This window comes from Vidua chalybeata, chromosome 17 (assembly GCF_026979565.1).
Source record: "Vidua chalybeata isolate OUT-0048 chromosome 17, bVidCha1 merged haplotype, whole genome shotgun sequence".
NCBI lineage: Eukaryota > Metazoa > Chordata > Aves > Passeriformes > Viduidae > Vidua > Vidua chalybeata.
In genome coordinates, this window is record NC_071546.1 from 2,028,426 (window position 1) to 2,052,184 (window position 23,759).

The 23,759-nt window shown below is 49.6% G+C and overlaps 1 protein-coding gene across 4 annotated transcripts in view; it reads left to right on the forward strand.

Moving 5' to 3' along the window:
- The first annotated feature begins 577 nt into the window (after positions 1-577).
- CBFA2T2 (CBFA2/RUNX1 partner transcriptional co-repressor 2) overlaps positions 578-23,759 on the forward strand; it is a 58,141-nt gene continuing 34,959 nt past the window's right edge. For 2 of the 4 annotated variants that reach the window (XM_053958719.1, XM_053958720.1), the window contains exon 1: positions 578-624. In XM_053958719.1, the coding sequence (XP_053814694.1) occupies positions 597-624 (28 nt within the window). In that variant the 5' untranslated portion in view covers positions 578-596. Of the gene's footprint in view, positions 625-1,105; positions 1,147-21,665; positions 21,956-23,759 lie in introns of those variants that run through there. The other 2 variants (XM_053958723.1, XM_053958721.1) reach the window with 2 other exon arrangements.

Consider the following 23,759-nt stretch of genomic DNA (forward strand, 5'->3'; position numbering starts at 1 on the left):
CTTTTGGGGGCATACAGGTATTGTAGCACCTTTGGGGATGTGTGTTCAGGAATTTTAATACCTTTGGGGTTGTGTACAGGTGTTGTAGCACCTTTGGGGATGAATACAGGAATTTTAACATCTTTTGGGGGCATACAGGTATTGTAGCACCTTTGGAGGCGCGCATACAGGAATTTTAACATCTTTTGGGAGCATGCAGGTATTGTAGCACCTTTGGGGATGTGTATACCGGAATTTTAACATCTTTTGGGGGTGCACAGGAATTTTAACATCTTTTGGGGGCATACAGGTATTGTAGCACCTTTGGGGATGTGTGTACAGGAATTTTAACACCTTTGGGGTTGTACGCAGGTATCGTCACACCTTGAGGGGAGCCGGAGACCTCCGGGGAGGTGGGGCATGCGGCCCGTGGGGTGTGTGAAGGTTACACCGCACAAGCCGGCCGTACCTCACCCCCAAACCCCCGCAGAGCCCCAAAAGCCGCCCCGGAGCCGGGCAAGGGCGGCGGGGCGGGCCGGGGGAAGCCGCGCCCCGCTCCCGTCACGGCGGGGGCCGGGCCGGGCCGGGCCGGGCGGGAGGCGCCGAGGATCCGGGCCATGGTGGGGATCCCGGGCAGCTGCCAGCGTAAGAGCCGGGCTCGGGGCGCGGGCGGGAGGCGGCGCCGGGCCGGGGCAGCGGGGCTGAGCCCCCGGGCGGGCCGCGGGAGGGGCAGCCGCGCTTTGTGTCGCAGTCTGTAATTCCGCCTCTGACTAACGCGTGCTTCTCAGCCTGCGGGTTCACTGCCCCGAGGCGCGGGCCTGGGGACCCCCAGCCGCAAGCCCAGCCCGGCAGTGCCCGGGTTTGTGCGGGATTTCCGGGCTGGAGGGGTTTCGGAACAAGGGCTGCTGGGGCCGGCACTGCCCGACCTCGGTGCTGCAGCCCAGGCGGGCTTGCACCCTCCTGGCGCTTCCCACATTGCCGGCCCAGCGCCCGAACGCGTCCGTGAAGTGTCTGGGACACTTTGTGGAAATACCCACGGCAGAGCTGGGCACGAGTGTTTCCCCTGCTGCAAACTGCGGGCACACAGCGAGCTGGCACCTGTGTGTGCGAGTCCTGTGCACAGAAATCCTGCTCGGAGCAGCGCCTCTCCTGCCTGGAGCTGGGAAGGTGGGTATCCTCAGCTCCACGCGCGTTAATTTCCCCAAAATCCTGGGTTTGTTGCCAGAAGTGTCGTGCCCTCTGAAAGCCTTGAGGCTGGCAGGAGAGCGCGTGGTGCCTCTGGCCGTATTTCAGCCTCCTGAGCGTTTCCGTGGCCTGTGCTGGTTTGTCCACAAGTGGGGATGGAAATGGAGCCATCCCGGGATGAGGAGCGAGGTGCCGGGATGTCTGTGTGTAGCAATGTCCATTACACGTGGGCTAGGTCACGGCCTCAAGGTGACTCTGTGGGTAAGTCATTGCTCAGGCAAGGCAGAAAAGCAGTTAAAAGCACATCCCAAGGCTCAGGAAATTCAAAAATTTTAAAATGAAGTGTGATTGCTCATAGGGAAGCAGTGTAAAGATAGATGCTGATGCTAATGTGGAAACCACTCTGAAAGCTGCATTCCCGATATGGAGAAGGAATTACCAAGTGACAGAAATCGGTTTTATACTTCATGGTGCTGCTTAGGGCAGAATGTGTGGAGATGCTGGGGTGAGGCTGTTACCCCTTAAGACAGTTGGAAATATATGAGCGTGTCAAGGCGTGTGGACTTCAGCCAGCCAGTGTCCCAGGTGCCTGGAGAGCACCGTGGTGGCAGAGCTGTGTCCATGTCCACGTGGCTTTGGAGAGCCCGGGCACCTGGCTCCTGACCTGCATTTTGTCAGCCCTGCAGAAAAGGCCCCACAGAAGGAGCTCGGCTGAGATCGTGTGCTTTAACCCTGCTGCCCGAAGTCTGCGCCCAATCTCCTTCCCCCAGGCTCCCTTTGAAGTCACATTGAGAAACAGGCACTGCTGGGGGTGATTCATCTCTCCAGTCTTGGACACCTCTCTCTGAATGAGACAAATTCCTCACTGGAGGTGCCTGAGCTTTTTCATTCACTGCAAGGGGAGTCCAGGAGAGCTGGCTTAGGCTTTGGCAGTGAGGAGCTGGATGAAACAAATGCCACCCAGTGTGTCTGCTCGTGGTGCACGCAGTGGAGTGTGCAGAGACCAGTCAGATTCCCTGCTTCCCTCAGACTGAGCACAGGGAGGAGAGTCAGACCTTTGAAATCCTGCTAAAAATATTTGAAGCTAAGGGAGATAGGAATCTTGTGCCTCCATCATAGCTTCAGGGTGGGTCCGTGAAACCGGTTCCTCTCAGCTGTGACACTTTCTACAACATGGGACAAGTTGTTTGAATATTTTGTTGGATTGTGGCAGGAACGTGTGGACATGTATGTGGCTGTTGAGTTTTGCAATATTAAACCATGCCTGAAATTAGGAAGAAATTCCTGGCTGTGAGGGTGGGCAGGCCCTGGCACAGGGTGCCCAGAGAAGCCCAGGCTGCCCCTGGATCCCTGGAAGTGTCCAAGGCCAGGATGGACAGGGCTTGGAGCAGCCTGGGCTAGTGGAAGGTGTCCCTGCCATGGCAGGGAGTGGAACAGGGTGGTCTTTCAGGTTCCTCGCAGCCCAAACCAGCCTGTTAATCTGTGATTAGGGCTTTTCATCTGGGTCCTGCTGGCAGAACTGAGCAAGCAATCACTGACCCTATGGCAGCAGGGACAGCAAGGCCATAGCCCCTGGCAGGAGAGGGTGAGGGCACCTGGAATGCTTGGAGTGACTCAGTGGGAGATAAAGTGTATTTTTTAAATTCAGTTTAATGTGTCTGTGGCCCAGCATCCATTGGGGAATGCTAAGGATAAGCCTGGTGAGCTGTGCAGCTGCTTTATAAAGATAAGCACATAGATGTCTTTGCAGATAGATCAGGTAAGGATTGCCCTGGTAGTGCCAGCTATTGAACAGTGTGAACACTTGCACAAGACATCATTCGGTTCTTGGGCCCAGTGTCAGCCCAAGAACACTGTTGGGGTTTATAAAAAAAAGTGAATAATCAGACTCATAATGTTTATAAATTGAATTATCTGCATAGCCCAATGATTTCTGATTTTTACACATCCTGGCAATGTCAGGAGGTTGCTTGATTTCTTTGGGTGGGTGTTACAGGGAAGTGGATCAGTGCTCACTGTGAAACTAACAGTGGGGAAGGAAAGAAGAAATGTGGGACTGCTTTGAAACTTTGGGATGTTCCATGTTCGTTTAAGGCACATACCAGCTCTCATGAATGTGCTCTTCTTATGTGGATATTTCCAATGGCTAGAAATTGAAATGGATCATTCAGGGTCTTAGTCTTGATTGTCATATGCTGTAAAATGAAAGGCTTTAGGTGTTCCTCTTCCTTTGTGCCAGTGTTCAGGACAGTGAAATAAATTGACATTTTAAAGCAGTAAGAGAAAAGAAAAAGAACTTTTTGATTTGCTGCTGCTCTGAGGATTGAAAAGAGTTTGTACTTGGGAGAGAGCTTGTGGAGTTGACTCTGTTGGAAGCAGGACTGGAGTGGAATAGGCAGAGTGCTTTCCATCATCCTGAGCTGCCAAGGAGTCACAGGCACCTCGAGAGGCTGCCATGAGCCACTGGAGAGGGGGGGAACTGCTCAGGTTTCCTTCTTGCTGGCAAGAATCAGAGGTGAACTCCTCCCCTTCAGAAGAAGGAGGTGGTTGTAAGACTCAGAAAGGTGAGAAGTGAGCCCACCTCTCCCTCTCTGATGTAAAAAGTCCCAGGGGAAGGGTTTCCACCCAGACTGGCAATTCACCTGGAACTCTTGCAGAAAGGCACCTTCCTGAGAGCATTTGTCCAGCCAGTGTCTGGGGCTTAAAACTTCTCTGTCTGGGGCTTAAAACTGTGTCCCTGTCACCTTCCCATCTCTTTGTGCCACATCCTGAGTGTGTGCACACCGTTGTTTGATTCAGCCACAGACATATCCTGATCATAGTTTGTGCACTCTGGCTTAATCAACCCTGACTTTGGAAGTCAATTGAAATGTCCTTTACTCCCTTTCATGAGAGAGCAGTACTAACTTCTACAGGTAACAACTTTTCTGGCACTCGGACCTTGAGGTCAAATTCTGCACGTGTTTTCTTCAATGACGTGCTTTGCACACTTGGGATGATTTAAAGGATCTGACTGCTCAGGCAGGGATTTTCTCCAGTGTAGATTTATGTTGGTATTTAAGGTAGTCATTGCTAATAGCCCTCAGCCTTGGGTTGCAAGGGTGTTTTCACAAGATATGTGGCATGCCCTTGGCTTGGCTTTGGGGCCATAGCTGACACTTCAAAGCTTGCTAAAAAATATTTGAAAAATATTACAGAATTCTCTCATCACAGGCAGGGTTTTGAATGGAAAATGCAGGGTTAGCCTTTTTTTTGCCTGTGGATATAAAATAATCAAATACTTAGTGAATGCTTCCAGACTTATTGCTGTAGGATTGGACTTGATAGACACACCAGTTTGTTTGCATCAATACCAGCTTCTCCCTGCTTATCTGTACTTTTTAATCCTCATGATCTCTTGGGAGTTGGCTTTCACTTCCTAGCAGTGCACCTGGTTGCTGCAGCAGGAAGTTTCTCCAAATCTGTCACCTGACACGCTCCCACCTGGCCTTTGTGTGTGTTTGATCCCGCCTTTTCTGCCAGGAGGCAACAGGAGGAGGAGGAAAAGAGGGATAAAGCCCTAAAGGAGGTAAAGTAAGGCGGCTGTATGTGTTTGGGGTGTGTGGGAGTGGGCTGGGGGAGGAGTGGTTGGGTCGAGCAGCTGCTGACACTGGTGGAACTGTGCTGGTGGCACACAACAGGCTGGCAGCGCTGAGGAGCCAGTCCAGGGACCCTTCCTGACCCCCACCTGGTCAGCAAAGACTCTTCAGTGGCCTTAACAGGAGTGGTGAGCACACAAATGGGCCTGACAGCTCATTACATCCCCCCTATCTTTTGTTTGTTGGCAAAAAAACAAATATTTGCTTTATACTTTAAAGCTGTGCATCCTGCCTGCGGAGCCTCTCCGGATCTGGCTGCAGGTGTTGGATCAAACAGAGGTGGAACAGTGGCTGTAGTGTGGGGTACAGCTGTAGGGTCACACATGGTCCTGGGCAGGCAGAACTCCTGGCTGTCTGCTTGGAGCACAGGCAGCTTCCTTTTCTTAGGTGGGTATTGTGGCCTGCAGTATTTTTTGGCTGTATTCCCGAGAGCGAGCACTTCCCTGGCTCTTGGCTAAGCAGAAACTTAAATTAACACTTTTTCAAAGCATGGGGACAGCTCAGCCTGCGGCATTTCCAGGTGCAGATGAGATTAATTTGCTTATCTTAGTTGAGGGCAGGTAGTTGTGCAGGGGAGGTACCAGAGTCAGGATGTTAAAACACAAAGAAGTCAAGTGTTCCTCTGTTCCTCCCCCGTTGTGCGAGCTCGTTTGCATTAAAACACCCGTCTGGCAGATCTGCTGCAGGAGCCTTCCCTCCATCTCCTCCTCCTCCTTCATGACTAGCTTTGTTGGGGGCCAAGAAGCCACCGATGAATTGTGACTGGAAAGCGCTGAACTTAGAGGGGAGATGAAAAAAAACCTTCAAAACATTTGCAGCCCTGGCAGCGGGTCCACGGGTCGCTGATGGGGTTTATCTTCTGACATCATGAGGATCTCTGACATTTCTAGCTTAGAAACAATAACTTGCCTTATCCGTGGTCATGTTTTTCTAATTAAAGACAAAGCTTGGTAAATATTTTTTAAATGATTGAATTTCCCAAGTATGGAAAACACATGTCGGGAGTCAGGCTGGCTGTGTCCGATGCGCCTTTTCCCACCACGTCCCTCGGAGCACGCAAGTGCAAATACAGATTTAGAGCTGTGGGTGACAGGTTTATCTGGGATGATTGGCAAGGATTTATAAACCAGGAGGGGATTTACTTTGCTCTCCCTCCCTCCTCTTCCCCCTTCTTCCTCCGCCTCCCCGACCCCCGTCTCAGAAATAGGAAATTGGGATCACATTAAACCCTAATTGGTTTGGCTCCAGCGCTAGTTCGGTGGCTGCCAAATAGTTAATTTATTGCGTGAGAGTTTGGCCATGTGTTGAGAGGCAAATTTGCTTGAAGCAAGGCATCTCTGTAACCTATACATCCATTCCTGTGCCAGGTCCTGTTTACAGCATCTCCAGAGTGGGGTGCAGGGGTTGCTTTCTGTGCCCAGCCCGGCAGGACAGCGCAGGGGGACCTCGCCTCCCTCGCTCCCCTGCCAAAACGCTTTCAGGGATTGTTGCCTAAAAGAGCTTAAAGTGGTTTTAGCTGGACTTGGCGCTCGACGTTTGGGAACTGCCAGCTAGATAAGACGTGGGAGGCTCTCAGGAGAATAAATGCATCTGTTTGGGAGATAGCAGCAGGCCTGGGCTGTCACCGCGGAGCGGGGCCAGGTGGGGAGTCCCCGGGGGTGGCAAGATGGCTTTTCCTGCACTGTGTCAGCAGGGACAAGCGGGAAGCTGGCATATCTGGCTGCCCCACTGAAGTCCTCCTTGTTTCTGCCCTTCTCCACGGCGGCTGTCGGACATCCCGGATTTGTTGTCACTTGCTCACGGACCCATGGCATCTAGTGGTGTTTGGTTCCTGTGAAGTTTTCTGGAAGATGGGCTCCAGCAGAAGAGCTAGCAGAGGTTTGCAGGACAAGCAGCCCTTGCTGAGGCCATCACTGCCTTCCCTGGCACTTGACAGGGAATTATTTGGATTTGAGAGGATACTGCAGCCAGAGTTAAAGACTCACTGCAAGCACATCTCCGGTGTGGAGCATGATTTGAAAGAGGCTGTGTAAGGAATAAATCCATGGCTGTGGCATTTTATTTCGTTCCTCGCTGAGTTAAATAACAAACTCTGTGTAAGTGAGCTGCTTCCAGCTCCGAGGCAACAGAATTATCACAGCCGTGCTCAGCGGAGCCCTTTCTGTGTCAGCTGCTATTTCCATTGTGAACTTGATACCTGAAGGCTCAATATTGTGACCCTTTAATTTTCAGCTGCTGAAATGTCCCCTGCGAGCTGGCTAAAGGGGAAGAGCTCAGAGGGGAACTTGCAATGGTTATGCAGTAGGAGCAATGTGTTTCTTTGGGTATTTCTTAAGTGCTCAGTGTTTAGGAGAAATTGATAGGTGGTAGCTAAACACATTTAGCAATACCTTTCTTTCTGTAGCTCTCGCTTTCTGGGATGTAATAAAATCCATTAAGTTCTATTTATGATCAAAGGCCCAGTATAGCAATAGTTTTATTTGGATAATTATGGCTGTTCTACCAATAATGAAAATAGTGCACACTTCCAAATACTGCAGTGTTTAGAGGGGTGCAGGGTTGGCACAGCCAAATGTTTGCAAGTTTTGCTGAGGAGTCAGAGAGATACCAGTTCAAAAAAACCTGGGATCAAGCTGAGTCCCCGTAGGAAGGCATGTCCTGCCCACAGGTGCCACGTTGGGCCACGCTGCCCTGGGCTTTCCAGCTATCCATGGAGGTGCAGCAGGGTTAAGCAGACCAGAAGGGGTCAAATTTGGCAGGTTTCAGAAGCAAATGTGGTGGTTTGTTTTGGAGAGAACCTTTTCGTCCCCAGGTCTGAAGGCAGGTTCAACATTCAGCTGGGAGCAGCCACTCCCCACTTGTGCATCTCCTGCCTCGTTTGAAATGCAGCCACTTCTGGGACGAGCTGCTGTAATTACTTTAAAGCACATCGTACTTCCACCACTTTTGGCAGGAAGGAAGGAGGAATACTGTACTCCATCGCCAGACAAAATAGAAATCAACAATTGGGATTTTTCTCAAAGAGCAGATCTATCTTCTCTGCCATTAAATCCAAGTTGGATGGGAGCCTTGTACCCATTTTGCTTTCCCGGTGTGAGTGTGTCGTTCTGCAGCTCACAGCCTGCGTTCATGGGAAGATTTAAAGCAGCAAATTCTAGCCAGGAATTCTTTCTAGCACTTTGCTTTCCTTCTGCTGTTTGCCTCCCTCTTCACACTACAGATGCTGATGGATCACCTTCCGTGGTGAGTAACGGGACACGCTGTACTTTACGTGGTGCTGGGAAACCGTGTTGTCCTCAGGAATGTTCTTGCAGAGAGGCACTGCCACTCCTGAAGCAGCACGGGTCAGGAGCTGTGTCACACAGGCAGTGCCTTCTTCTTGTGGCTCCCATATCAGCCACTGCAAATCAGCTCACGCTGGAATTGTGGGTGGCTCACCTGCATCCATTTACTGGTGTTTATTCACCCCTCTGCTGCAGAGCACCTGACTTCAGATTACTGCCCCTGGCCCACCTGAGTTTCCACATTCCAGAATACACTGGTGGTGTCCTTTTATCCCCCCAAGGGCTGAGTTTTTTCTGTGAGAGCTCGGTTTTCCCTCTTTATTTAGGCATGCTGAGCACCTAGAAGTTAATGTGATGGAATCTTCTGAGGGAGAGTCTTGGTTTTGCACTGCAGTACTCCAAAAACATTCCCAGGTGCTTGTCTGACTGTTTTCTTCTTGAATATATTTGTCTTGTTGAAGAACCCTTTTTTTTCCCTGTATGATATTGATTTTAGCAAGAGGGGGAATAAAACCTTTTTGTGCATGTGAATAGGTAAATAACTATCAGAGCACACAAACTGTTGAGCAGGTGATTTTTAGATATTTCTTGATTTGTCCTCTCCCAGTTTTATTTAAATGTTCAGTCACTGCAGTTACTGTGTTCATCAGGATTTATTTCCCATTTAATAATTACAGTCGTTTCCTTTGAGCCCTGTACCTCTAATTAAGAAAGCTAAGCTTGAGATAAAACTAATGGAATTAAATTTGTCATGTTTTTCTGGTAAAATACGCTCAGAAAAAAACACTGGTAGGCTCAGTCACTGCTCCTGAACATTGTTTACCACATCTTGATCCTCCACCCGTGCTGAGGACTATCCTGGTGGCATAAGGACAGTAGAGCACCAAAGACCAGGATGTGATCCATGCAGGAATTCTTGCCTTCAGTCTCACAGGTACCAAACAAGATAGTTTGGTTGGCACAGAATCTCCCCTTTTCCCTTGTGCACATGTAAGGATTGCCTCAGTTTCCACCAGCACTGCATTTTTACTGTCCTGCTGCTGCTCCTGCTGGTCTGAGGTGGCCCAGGAAGCTCTGGAGAACCTGGCAGCACCACTCTGAGCTGGTCCAGCTTCAGGTGTGCTCTGGGCAGGTGTGACCCTGTCCCCATCCAGGCTCCGAGAGCCTCTTTTGGTGAAGGGCAAGCCAGTGGACAGCTCTCCCTGAGTACATGCAGCACACCAAGAATTTAGCTCTGTCCAAAAGGCCGTACTGCTCCAAGCAGCAGCTCCGTGAATGGAGATGCACCTCTTCACACCTGTTTTATAACACAGGAGCAAAATATTCAGGGCATCTAAATAGTTTATGGCCCGACAAACAAATTCTGGCAGTGGGAGCACGAGTTTCCATCTCATTAAATTGTTGGCAAAGCCCTGGTAATTCCAGTCACTGATACAGCACAGGAATTATTCCTCAACACGACTGGTCGTGTCAGGTCAGAGCATCACTGCTTTTTCTCAGCAATTGTGTGTTTGTACTTGAGGGGAAAAGAAAGTGTTGAAATGTCAATTAATTGGGTTCTTCTCTGGGGCTGGAGCAAGGTCTTGTGAGGTCAGAAAAAAGTGTCTGTGGATTTCTGCACCTAAGTTGTAATGAGGAATTGTTCTCAATTTTTTTTTTTTTTTGTCATACAAAACCTGACACACATTCCCGGTTTGGCAGAGGCTCTGAAGTTTATCTTGGAGCTCAGCAGCTGCGCTGCAGACCAAGACACAGTTCCTACCATGTCCCAGCTCTTTGGGCTGTAGGAAATTACTGGACCTTTGGAGCTCCTGACTTGGGGCAGGTCAGCTGTATCATGGCCATTCCCATTTGGGGAAGTGTGCTGTGAGCTGGAGAAGAGGAGTGGGAGATGCCAGTGTCCTCTGGCTCCTGTGGCAGGCAGAGGATGAGGTGTTTTGTTGCTGGAGTGGCACACGTGTCCAGAGGCATGGGAAATTTGCCTCCAGCACTGTTACAGATTTTAAGGTGTCTTGCAAGCAAGAGGGAGCAGTTTGCTCTCCCTGCCACGTGTTACCTTCCACAGCTTTGAGACAGCCACATGCAAAATTCATTTTAGAGGTCGGTCATCCAGTCCCAGAGACTAAGGAATGTTGTAGTATGGCTTTTATAAGATTTATATGCTTTATCAAAGGTCCTATAGTTTTCTCATTAAAGCAGGATTATCCTGCTGGGATTAGCTGTTCTGCATGGGTGAGGAAGACAGGCACTCTGCAGTTTCATAGTGAGATGCACTGAGAAACAGGAGAGCTGGGGGGCCCAGGAGACACAGGGATGCAGGTGTTTGGAAACGGGGCCCGAGAGGGGCTTTTACAAATGTCGCCTTGATTTGACTTGACTCCTGAACACGTGGGAGAATGGCAGCAGGCTGCACCTCCAGCACTCCTTAGCATCCAAACATCCCAGTCCTGAGACTCGTCCTGGCATTTAACAGCCTCCTCAGTGAGAACCTCAGGGAGTGAATTTGCAGCTTTTCCATATGCCGAAACAAACAGGCAGGGAAACTTTTTAATTTGCACAAGGATCTTCTATAGTCAATACAAGTTGACCCTGCAGGCTTTCTGGAACTGATTCCTGTCAGTTTGGCCTTGCAAGATTTAATTTAACCCTTAAATTATCTCCCTTCCCCCCAACATTTTATTACATAGACACCCAGAACGGTTGGGTTGGAAGGGACCTTAAAGACCATCCTATTCCAAACCCCTGCTGTGGGCAGGGACACCTTCCCCTATCCCAGGTTGCTGAGAGCCCATTCCAACCTGGCCTTGAGCATTTCTCATGGATTTTTTTTCCTGTGTGACTACAATACTGAATTCAGCTCAAGTCACTTGAAAATTACTGCTAAGTAACAAACAGCTTCTTTTGCTGGTTCTTTGGTGACCATAAATGTCTGGATCTTGTTGGGAAGTGGGTTTGGGTTTTTTTTTTAATGCACTGTCTGCCTCTCCAGTTTATAGTAGAATAGTTATATACCTTTGTGTTGTTAACATAAATATTATTAATATTTGTGTTCTTAATAGAAATACTATTAATACTGCCATCACTGACCAAGAGGAAAATGGTGCAAAGAAATGCTGAAGCAGCACTGCTAACCAGGTAGTTGTATGACGCTGCTGCTTAGTTGTAAGGAGTCTCCAACAAGAATGAACTGTTAAACTAAAAGCCTGCTCAGACTGCAGTATTGACTTGAAGAGAGGTGTTAACTTGACATGACTGCTGTAAAAATCCCTTAATAACAGTCCTAGTACTTCTCATGCTCTGCTCATCATGACATTCCCTAGAGGATGAGTATTTGTCAAATGTTGTTCTAGAGAAGTGAATTTCCAAGTATTCACCAGGTCAGACAGCAGCAGTGAACAGGACAAGGGTCTTCCTTCCTCTGTCCCAAGGGAGCCTCCTGCCAGCCTGGAGCCCATCAGGGACCTGGACACGTGCAGCTCCTGTGCTGGTTGGGTTGGTGCAGCCCAAAGCTGGTGTGTGAGAAATGCAGCTGGTGTAGAGGTACAATCATTGGAGCATCCAGTGGTGGCCTACTCTGAGTAGGACCTGTGCTGGATTTAGCACTCCTTTCCACATCTTTGGGAGGTTTTTGGTGGCTGGTCAGTGCAATGCTGCCCGGCTGAGCTTTTCAGGTTCCCTGGGCTCAAAGGAAGCAGATTATTAACCACAAACACAGCACTTACAGCCCTGATACAGCCTTAAATAGGGCAGGAGCTGCTGTAACTCTGATCTCCCCCTGCAAGCAGGGCAGGGCTGTGGCTCACCAGGTGTTTGCCTTCAGCTGCAGCTGCTCCATCTGCCGAACCAGGTGGAGATGTTTGGGGTATAGGGAAAACACAGCTGGGAGAAGTTAAGAGCAGCCCTGGGAGGTGCTGGCTCACCTGGGCAGAGAACATCCCAGAGCAGGCTCGAGGCAATAAACTCAGCTTCACCTTGGCCACAGCCCTGGGTAGCATTAATGAAATGAAGAGGAAATAAATGTGTTTGAGCTGCTGCAGTTTTGTTGGGTTTTTCCCTTAGTAGTGACAGCCAAATCACATTAGATCTTTCCAGAATACTGCAGTTTAACTGCCTCTGCCATCAACTCCAACCCCACTTTGGAGGAGCTTTGCTGATGAATCTTTATCTCCTGCTCCAGGTTTTTGTTGTTGTTTTTTAAGTTAAAATGTCTCCTTCTTATTCTTCTCCCTGAGTTGGGTTTTTTTTAATGTAACTCATGATGTAGAAAATGAAGATTTTGATGACTTTTGAAGTTTCAAGTTTAGTAAACCTGAGGTTTGGATTGAAGGTAATTATTTTCTTGCTTTTTCCTCTCTGTGCATGCAAATTAACTTCACCATGCAGGTGTTTAGGTTCTTCTGGCTCTTGAAGTTGTCTGAACAAGTATGTCCAGTGTGTGGGGTAGAAGACACCTGCCTGCTTCGATAGGATGCTTTCAGCAAATGTTCCTTTCAGCCTATTGCAAAATCTTCCTTTTGAGCTTCCATCCTTCAGCACAGAGATGCTGACACCTGGATGTGAAATGCTTGGATCCAGGGCAGGCAGCTCCTCAGTAATGGTTTCCTGATAACGACTTAGGGTGGAAAAATAAGTTTGGGCACCTTTGCGTGACACTCTTCTCTCCGTCTCTCTCATTCTACTGGGAATTTTGTTCTTAGTGCTGCTGGTTGGTGTGGAAAGAGCACTCAAGGGAATGAGTACAGCTCTGGGTAAGGGGGGTCACCCTAAATCTATGCTGGAGACACCTGTGGATGCAAGGGTTGGGGACAGCTGTGGTGGTGTGGGAAGGACCTGATGCCTGCATCCGTTCTGAGTTTCCTCTTCAGCTCAGTTGTTTCAAGCTGCTGCATGTTAAATCCTGGAAGGTGGTAAGCCTGGGTGGGTTGAGGGCTTTGTCAGCTCGGTTTTCTCCAGCCCTTTCTCTAGGGAGGAGGTAAGTGTGGCTTTTTGAGATTTGGTTTTCTGTACCTGTTGTGTGTTGTTGAATGAGTTTGTGTCCGAGGGATCTTGTGATTGGATCATCCTTCTGTTGGAAAATGTCCATCTGTCGAGACAGAAACTTTCCTTGAGAGCAGTGTGTTCTCTCTCAGGAGATCAGATACCACCCTAAGCACTCCATATCTGTCTTTACTAAACTGTACAGTGTGGCCTAAATAAATATTTACTGATTTGGGTCTTTGGCATCCTGGTAGAGCTCTGGCTGCTTGACCTTTGGCTGTCCTCATGTCCTCTTGATTTGTGTAATTTTGGAACAAATAGTGGGGTTTTTTCTTTTTTTTTTTTTTTTGTTTGGTTTCAGTTTTGGTTTTTGGTGGGTCTTTTTGGTTGCCTTTTTTTTTTTTTTTTTTTTTTTTCAATAACCATATGAAAGGGGAAGACTTTAAATCCAGGTTTCACAAGATAGGGTTGTTCAGGCCCAGGGCTCCAATTTGTGAAGGCAATAAACAGTGTCCTCAGCTGCATCTGGGATTGAGCTGGGGGATGGATGGACCCTGGCAGGTCCTGGTGCATCCAGCAGCACCCCCAGACACACTGTGGTCCCATTACTGCCTTTACTGGGAGAGGAGGGCCCACCCCAGTGTGACCAGCTGAGCTTGGCTGTGACTCTTGGAGGAACAGTGTAATGGGAGTGACAGAAGAGTTGGGCCAGAAGAGAAAAATTCATGTTAGCTTGAATATAGCTTTTCATCCTCTTAAAATTCTTCTGCTTCTTTGAAGTGTGAATCCCAGATGCTACAAAAGTATTTTTCCAGACACGGCTGTGCTGTCTTGCTGTGCATTTTCCACCAAATTGCTGAATTACTGTTCTCCTTCTGGTCTTCAATTTTTTTTTTTTTTTTTCATAGCTTTATCTATTTGTCTCTATGTTTTACATGGCCAAAACTCATTCCTGTCTCCCATACCCATCTGAGCACTCCCCCACGAGGCAGCATTGCCACCAGGCTGTGGTGGAGGACAGGAATGCTGCCTTTTTTTCCAGGAAACTTGTAAACACGAACTTCCTGTTGACATGAGCTGTAAATCTGCAAATAGGCTCTGCTTCCGGCAGGAGGGGAAAGTAATAAAATTTCAGGTCCTTGTTCACTGTGCCTGGTCCTCCTTGAGCTGCATCCAAACACTCCAGAGGCAGTGGAAACACAGAGAACCTGCTGATTGCTCTGTACCTCTGGAAATGAGTCTTTCCTTTGATTTTTTTTTTTTTCTCCTTCAGGCACCCAAACAGATGCAATGCTAATAGAAGCCAGTTGGAGAATGTCAAAACCCTGATGACTCCAAAATGATGCTTCATTTGCTTGTTTTCCCCTTTCCTTTCTCACTGCTTCTCCCACCACTGAGCTGATTTTCAGTTTTGGAGAGTTAACTCTGCCTTACATCCACACCAGGCATTTTGGGATAATGAGCTGGCCAAAGTCTGGCAGTATTGGCAGAGCACACCAATAAGTTCCCCGTGGCACACATTTTTGGGAGGCTGATGCATGCTTTAATTCTGGGAGGGTAACAGGGTCAGGTAGCAGACACCTGGGCAGGTGGCTGAGCTTGCTCAGCACATTCCAGTGGTTGGGAGGACAGTGATGATTTGATGATTTTCAGGATCGGCTGCTGGGGAAGGGATGGAGGCAGACGAGGAGCCTGGAGATGGTGGAAGCAGAGAGTGGCAAAGGGAAGCAAAAATACGGCAAAAAAAGCAGATTAAACAACGAGATTAAAAGCATGGTAGTGGAAAAAAAAAGGAAGAAGTGGGTACAGGACACGGCAACAAGGAGCAACGGGCAGGATAAAAGGAGAGCCTGGATGGAGGCTGGCCTCCCTTAATAAGCATGCCATTAATGAAGGCTGTCCTGCGGCAGCACGGGGCTGTCCCCTGTCCCTGTCCCCTGCCCGCCGGGCTGGCCCTGCCGTGGCTCCGCGCCCTGCCGGCGCTCCGGGCGGGGTGGGAGGCACATGGCAGCGGTGAAAGGGGAGCCTCTGCCGCCCCTGTGCCTGGGTGGGCGTGCTGGGCCTTTCGTAAACTAATAGCTCCCAGCAGTGCTGCTAAATCAGACTTTGTGGAGCCGGGAGCGCAGCGCTGGAATGCCGGGCCAGGCGCAAAGGGCTGCGCTGGGCTCTTTTTTCTTTTCTCTCTCCCCAAAGCCAGCGTTTGTCAGGTCTAAAGGGTCAGCGGGGAGCAGGAGAAGGGAGCTGGCGAAGAAAAATGGGTAGAAAGGAAATAGGGGGAAAACTAGCAAAAAAACAGGTTTGAAATGTGGTTTCTGTGATGGGTTGGAAGGAAAGGAACCCTGCTCACTGCTAAACCTGCAAAGCCAAGAAACTGGGATGCTGCTGGGGAGCCTTGCTTAAAATCCACAGCTGGTGGTTTTGCTGGGTGTCATGAACAAAACAACTTGGCATTTTATTTTTATTTTTTAAAGGGAGATTGGAATTTGGATATTTTAAATCAATGTTACCAGGTTAGTGACACCTAATTAATGAGAAAAGAACCCTGCTTGGGTGGCTGTGTGCTGGGGAGGTACCACTTTTCTCCTCTGAAGCACTGGGAAAGGAGCAGAGCCCCAGCAGCCCTCACAGATGTGCCAGTCCCAGGGCCTGGAGCAGAGGGAAGCTCAGGGTGAATTTGGGGAAAAAAAGGAACCCAAGATAAAGAAGGAGAAGCTCTTTCTGTTAAAAGAGCCTGAGATAAAGAAGGAGGAGACAGAGCTGTGGCAGGGAAGGCACCAGGGGAGGGAGGTGCTGGAAGCAAACTGGGATGTAGTGAACCTGCTGTGGGGAAGGGGCTTAGGATGCATCACGTGCATTTTGTTACTCACAGTGGCCCCTGGGATGAGGCAAAAACCCCAAATTCTGCTGCTTTGTTAGGCTTTAACCTGTGCTTTCTTAATTGTAAATGGTCTTCCACATGTGGTGGTGAGGAGCGCTGGGAGCCTGGAGTAGGGTGCCTGATCCACGACTCGGCTCTCAAAGCCACCACCTCACCTGAAAAAGGGAGGATTTTGGCTTCCAAAGCCTGTCTGCACCATAAACAGGCACTGAAGAGGATGGTCTTGCAAGGAGTGGGGCAAAACTGTCAGATGTAGACAGGAAATTGGGTTTTCCAAAGTAGTGGAGAGGTGGCTGAGAGCTGCAGCAGGGCTCCATCCACACAGCTTCCAGTGCCAGGAATGCTCCTGGTCTGGGTGTTGGGCAACTAAAGTTGAGAATCACTGAAATGACAATTGGAGGGGAGTGGATGTACGTATTTGAACAAATCTCTGTAATCAAATGGCACTGCTATTGATCTGGAAAATACTGTCAAGCTGCAGGGCTGTTGGACTAGAATTAATCCTCTGCAGGCTGGATTTTACTCTCTCTCCAAATAGGATTACTCATTTTTTCCATATTTCTGTGTTTGGTTTAAATACCCGTGACAGCTACAGAAGCTTGGATTTCTAATCAGAGCAGGGGTGTTAGATTTAGGAATTGGTTTGTTGTTTTGGAGGGGATATTTTTGCACAGGATATCAGTTCCTGCATGTTTTTTTTTTTTTTCTTTACATATGTGGCCACAAGAATAAAGCATCATGTGTCCCCTCCCTTAATGGGTGGCCAGGAGTAGTTTCAATAACTTCCTCAGGTTGAGTTTAATTCCTTGTTGCATCTTTGCTCCCCCTGATTGTTTTGGGAATTTTTTTGGCTATGTCTGATTGTGGATGTTCTGGGTGTAAAATTCTTCCAGCTCAGTTAAGGCTGACTTTTAATGTGGTTTTTCCCCTCTCTGGGGAAGATTAAAATGGCACAAAAACCAAACACTGCTCATGTTCACTCCTGAAGGAAGCAATGTGATTGGATTTGGGTTTTGTTGAGGGCTGGAGCTCTTCTGCTCTGGGGAGGGGCTGGGAATGCTGGGGATGTCCAGCCTGGAGAAGAGAAAGTTCCAGGGAGACCTTAGAGCCCTTTCCAGTGCCTAACAGGGCTTCAAGAGAGCTGGAGAGGGACTTTGGACAAGGGTCTGGAAGTGATGAGAGGGGTGTGCCTTGGCAGGGTTAGACAGGATATTAGGATGGAATTGTTCCCTGTGAGGGTGGGCAGGCCCTGGCACAGGGTGCCCAGAGCAGCTGGGGCTGCTCCTGGCAGTGCCCAAGGCCAGGCTGGACAGGGCTTGGAGCAGCCTGGGACAGTGGAAGGTGTCCCTGGCAGGGAGTGGGACAAGATGAACTTTAAGATCCCTTCCAACCCAAACCATTCTCCACGATTCTGTGACAAATTAAGCTTGTTAGCATAATCTGCCAAGTGCTAATTCAAATAATGGATGTATTGAAAAGAGGATGTTTGTTAAATGTGATAAATTTGCCAGGAATGGAGAGGTCTAATCTCTGTTTTGGGGATTGAGCTTGAACTCAAGGCAATGAGTGTCCCTTGCAACCCCACCAGCATCGCTTCAAAGGGAGCAGTCCCTTCTTGGCTCCACTGTATTGTAAGGCATAAAGAAGGCAATAAAATGTTTGACTTGCCTGCCAGACCTGAGCCTGGAGGAGGATCCCAATTGGTTTCCATCAGATTCCAGTTAGCATGAATTTACGGTTTCTACTTAGCCTGATAAATGGCTTTGGCTGCCTTAGTGCATTTGGATTTATTTTTCTGTGCAATGGAAAGTGGTCAGCTTAAAAAGGCAAAGGCTTTCCAGGGTTGCCTTGAATTCAAGTGAAGCTTCTTTCTGAGGTAAGAACACAGCAGGCAAAAAATAAATCTGAGGCACATCGTGAAGTATCTGTGGAATAGCAGAGAAATCAGAAGCAGTTTGGGTCTCTTGTGCTCGCTGTGGCAATGGGCTGTGATAGGCATAAAAATTTCACTGCAAACTGGAAAAATTCTTCAGATTTCCTTGCTTTCCTCAGAAACCACACTGAGCAGCAGGTATCAATAGCTCCCAGTGTTCAAACTTTGCTTGCATAGTTCTTTCCATGGAACATTCCCAGGAGAAGAAAGCAGAAGCAGATCAGTATGGTGAGCCAGGGAGAGCAGTTCTCCCCGTGCTGCCTGCACTTCTGCTTCCTTCTGCTGTGCTGGTGATGTCTGGGCTACAAAATCTGCTTTAGTGCATATTTAGGAGCAGACAAGCCTCTTGGGAACAGTGAGAGGGGTCAGCAGATGACATGTGGATGGACTCCTTGTGCCAGATTGGATGGGGGTTGGAGCAACCTGGAGCCCTGGCACAGGGTGCCCAGAGCAGCTGTGGCTGCCCCTGGATCCCTGGCAGTGCCCAAGGCCAGGCTGGACAGGGCTTGGAGCACCTTGGGACAGTGGAAGGTGTCCCTGCCCATGGCAGAGGGTGGGGTGGGATGAGCTGCAAAGTCCCTTCCAACCCAAACCACTCTGGGATTTTGTGATTCTATACTTCACGCACCTGCCTCTGCCAGCGGTGAGCTCAGGGATGAGCTTAGGGATAGGTCATGGTTTGGGTGAGCTGAGGCACTTGGATCATATGTAAGACACAATCCATGAGCCTTTCAAAGAAGGTTAGGCAATGACTTCCTGGTGTCCATAGTTTTTGTACCTGGAGAACCCAAAAGCACACATCTATCTTTCTTACTCTAACGGTGAGCCGTGAGGTCTGGCTTATTCCTGCTTCCCTAGCAAGAAGTGGGGATGTCTTCCCTGAGGATGGTGGGGTTTTAGACACTGGGCTGTGGACACAGTGATGAAGAGTTGTGTGCCTTTTCATAAAGGTTTATAAAGTTGTTGTAACTATACTTAAAATACTTTCAGTGACCTGAGTTCTTGACATTTCAAGGTGCTTTATGTTGTAAAAACATCGAAGAGATTTATTTGGCCGTGGGTCGACAAAGGGTAGTTAGAACCCAGTTGTCACAGCTGTGGACAGCTTTTGTTTGTGTGAAGGGTTACAAGCTGTTCAGGTCCTTAAACTGAAATATGGTTAAAAAAGCAGGCAAGGGAACACCTTGTGCTAGTTACCTATTTCACATAAAGCCCCTTTATCCCAGCCCCAGGATGTCCCCTGTGCCTTCTGAGGGTATTTCTCTTATGGCTTTGGCTCAAAGACCTGACAGATGCCAGGTGGCATCTCTTGAGCGTCTGCTGTTCATCACAGAGCCCCCCTCTGTCACACTCAGACCAAAGTCAGCTTTTGAGTTCCCTGCCCAGTTCAGGCTGGTCTGGGGGTGGTGGGACAGGGCAGCACAGGGAGCAGCGGTGTCTGATACTGGATTCTTAACGCTGGCAGCACAGGGCTGGTGCCATCTCCACTGGGGACAGAGCTGCAACATGAGCTTGCTTCTTAGAAGACGTCAGAGACTCCACATGAGAGCCACCGCTGTCGCCACGACCCGGCCGGGGACGGCTCCTGTTGGGGACCTCACAGCCTGAGGTGCCAGGGAGCCAACCATGAGATGCAAGTCCATAGGAAAATAACTTTATTAGTTCTGCTGTTGGTGGAGCTGCTTGGGTTGTGCCTCCCTTCATTGTCTGTGTAATTTAGAGATGGTTTTTCCATCTCAGCTTATGAAATATTGAGAGCTTCGCTATTTTGCGCAACCTCCATCAGAAGTGTCAGAAGCCCCAGCGAGCTGAACTTTCTGAACCTAAATGATTTATTGATGTGCCTTGCCAGCAGCCCCTCCAGTGGGGACTGGGGTGCTGGGGGGCACTGTTGGATCTGCCTGTTCCCAACCTGTTTTGCTGCCTGAGCATCATCTCTTGGGATGCTCCAGGTGTTTGTGTGCTGATACTTGAATGTGATTCACTTCTTTTTTCTTAACTGAAGCATGTGGAATTGCTGCTCTTGGGTGAGGTTTGGAGGAGGGAGAGCTGCTGTAAGCCTGTGTCCCCTCTGCCTGCAGCCAGGCTGCTCTTCTCAGAGTGATGTGTTTGCCCAGCCAGGGAAGCAGCAGCTTCATGTGCTCCTGCAACAGCCCAAAAATCTCCTGCCCAAATTGCCCCCCCATTATCATGCAGCATCCTGCCTATACTGGGAGGTCTGTCCTCTGCAGGAGGAGATCGTGGCCCCTGTGTTCAGGGACTCATGCCGTGCCTGCTTGCAGAATGCTTTTTAATGCTTCCTTTAAAGCAGCTTTCTCCCTTTACAGCCTTTTCCCCCTCCCAAAGAGAAGCAGAGGTACCTTAAACTAATTAGGAATAAGCAGCAGAGAAGCCAGGGTGAAGGGTTAGGTGAGATGCCAGGGGGCAGTACCTCCAGAAGGTTTATGGACATAGCAGTTAGCAGTAGCCTGCCAGAGCACTGGGAATTTCATAAAAAGGAGCATTTTGCTGCCTGTGAACAAGTAACTATCCTGTCATGCCTGCACTAACTGTGGAGAATTTGGCATGTATGACTTTTGGACTTGTGAAAAAGCAGCATCCCCCAGCTTGAGCAGTGTCAGGCTCTTAGTTTGCTGGCTGGGGAAGCGTTGAGGTCCCTGGTTCTCAAAAAAAGTAGCTGGAGAGAGAGGTGTTGTTGACTGCAGAGATTTGGAAAGGATCAAGACCTGAACCTGTTAAGCTGTAAGGACTGGAGCAGCAGATCCCTTCTGAGATCTTAAAATGTGCCTGTGCATGGTGTGCAGGCAAAATGCAAACATTGCTTCTCCTCCTGGGGCAGTTTGAGAGGAGCTGGCAGTGGGATGGTGTGGAGCAGGATGGTTTGGGCAGTCTGGAGGGGTGGTGCCCCCTGCTCGGGGCAGTCCCCCGGCAGGCAGGGACGTGGCCAGGAATGCTGTTGTGTAAATCCGTGTTTGCCCAGCGCCCGGCTGGGGGTGAGTGGTGCCGGGCTGATGGGATTAGTCAGGGGCCTCCAGTTAATATCTGTTGTTCACGCCGCACCTCGGGGAGCAGCCTGTCAGGATTACCAGGAGGATTGTAGGTGGCACAGCAGCCACGTCTGTGCATTAATGGGAGGAGGGAAATGGTCAAATGTGGTCCTGCCCGATGGGTTCCTGCTCCGGGCCTCCCTCACTGCTCTGAGATCTCTGGTGGAGTTTACTCCCTGTATAAAACATTTCGGATTTACATTTCCCTATAACACTTCCTCTTCGAGCCGGGTAGTATGTTACGCATTTAATTGCTCTTCCTTTGAATTTTCCAGTCCGCGTTTGGTACCCTTGCAACATCAGTATCTTGTTATCTTGTTGTTGCTTCTAATTGCTAACACATGCCAGTTTTCCAGCGCCGCAAACTCTGGCACTGGGCTTGCGGGGATGGGGGGTGGAGTTTGCAGCGAAGATTTACGTGCATGGGGAAACCTTCGGAAAATTAATCCGCCGGTTTACCCAACAGCTCATCCCGGTTTCCAAAGCCAGGGCTGAGACAGCGGCTGCCGTGCCCCCGGTGCCGCACAAGGCTGCTTTGGGGAGGGGGGCGGCGGAGCCGCTTCTGCTCCTGCCGCTGCCTCGCTGTTCCTGCCGGCCATAAACAAATTGGGTGTATTTAACAAGTTAATGTCAGGCGGGCGGCGAGGCGCTGGTAGGTGTGTGCCTGGTGACATCAGCTGGCGAGCAGCCTGGCAGCAGCGCGGCGCAGGCAGGGAGCAGGCAGGGAGCCGAGGGTGTGTGCCTCTAAGCTGGGTATTCTGGCAAGGTGGAGAGCTGGTCTGTTTGGCAGGACCTTCCCATCTGGGATCCATCTGTGTTTCCCTGGAATCGGACAGGCGGCTCCAGGCAGTGAGAAATCGCAGATGTGCGGGACCTGACACATGTCCAGCTAATGAAAGGAGAAGGCAGGCTGGGCTCCGGCTGCGCTCGAAGATCACGGGCGGAGGAGGAGGAGGAAGAGCGCTTTTCTTTCTATTTGAAAGAAACGAGGTGTATTGCACAGCAGCTGGATCCTTGCAACCTCGCTGGCTAGGGTAAGCAAGGAACGGGATTATTTTGAAGCAGCGCTCGGCGTACCCGGGGCGGCGGGGGATGCTCGGGGGGATGATCAGCCCTGCAAGGTTTGGGGAGCGCCTTGGCTTTCGCAGGCGGGCTGGGGAGAGCCTCCAGCTCGGGAGCAGGTACGGGAGAGGCTGGGAGCGGCGGCCGCAGCGCTTTGCCAGCCCTGCCTCGGTCCTCTGCAGTGCTGGGGAAAACTTCAATAGCCCAGCCGGCTGCATGCGAGGATTCTGCAGCTGAAAAAACACTAAACTCTCTCTGAGGAGAGCTGCGGTACAGCTCGTTCTGGGTTGCTATGGAATGGTTATTTTTTTTTTTTCCTTCCCCCCCACCCCCCCTCCATGAGCAGAGGGCTGGGATTTGGCGTTTTCTGGGGAAATGGCAATGCAGGAAGGGTTTTGTGTGTTTCAGCAGAACGTGTTTTTCTGCTGTGCCTAGGTTTACTCTGGTTTCTGCATGCCGGTATTGAAGCTGGGGTTGGGGGGGAGGTGTAAACTGCAGAGGTGGGTTTCTTCCATTGGCTCCCAAATTTCCTTAATTTCCCCCGTGTTTTCAGGGCTTCTCTGCATTGTGTCAGAGGCTGCTCCCTTTTTGTCTTTGCACTCCTTGAGCAGCAACTGATGCTCCCAGCATCTAAATCTCCCAGATCAATCTTGTGATACCAGAACACATCTCCCCTATATATTTTCACTGTCGCGCTGTAGACAGGCTGTATTTTCTCTTTTTCTATTGTAATCCTTGGATCCTGTATATTTAGTTTAAACCTGCCCTTTTTCTCCCTCCCTGTCTTTTGGGAAGGTTCGGCAGTTGAAATTACTCCTCTGACCCTCTGGTGTAGCTTGTTGTAGAGATCTCTCTGTTGCATGTTTAAGCTGACCAAATATTTTCTGCCCCCTACACCACTCAGCTCCTGTGCAATGATACTCAGTCCATTTTATGTGCTGGAGAAATCCTGCCCAGCTACAGGAGATGCACCAAAATCAGCACTCAAAGTTTGGGGAGCTGAAATGTTGCTGAGTATCGCTTGCTGTCAGGCTGGAAAAAGAGAAAGGAGTATTTGCTGGGTTGCCTGGTGCAGGATGATTCCCTTTGGTGTTGCTTTGTCCAGGTTAGCTTTAAACATGCCAAATGTCAGGGTTTCCTGAGGGAGAGCCTGGCTGGGCTCCCTGGCAGCATGCTTGGGCTATAGCTCTGTGCTCGGCCAGTTTGGCCACTCCATGGGCCACCTTAAGGTTTTCCTTCTTTTGCAGCATGTAAGCATTTGGGTAGAGGCTTTTAGAAATACTGTATATTATAAGTCTGCTTCTAGATACACATCAAACACACCCCCTGTGTGTCCCTGGAGAGGAGGCAGAAGGAGTGTGTGCACTTCCATGTCTCAAAGTGCACCAGCACAAGGAGTTTGAAACCCCAAAAATGTCCAGCAAAGCCGTACAGGGTGTGATGATATCTAGGAGCAAAGAGCAGTGCTCTCCTCTGCTGCAGCTCTCCTGGAGACTTCCCGAATTCGTGAAGGCAGTGCAGGGTGTTGGAGCAGCTGCCCCTGCGGTCTCCTTGCGGGTCGAGCCCTGATTAAGCAAACGGAAGTTCTGCCAGCATCAGGGCAGCACGATTTGGCCATTAAACAACTAATTTGGTAGAGTCGTGCTCAAGCCCTGCAGGAAACTTTCTTTTTTTCCTTAGGCTCCTTTATTTTTAAAAAGGATTTAGGGTGCCTGATGAGCCGAGTGCTTAGGTGAGAGAGGTGGTTGTATTTTGGGGAAGAGGGTAGCTTGAAAC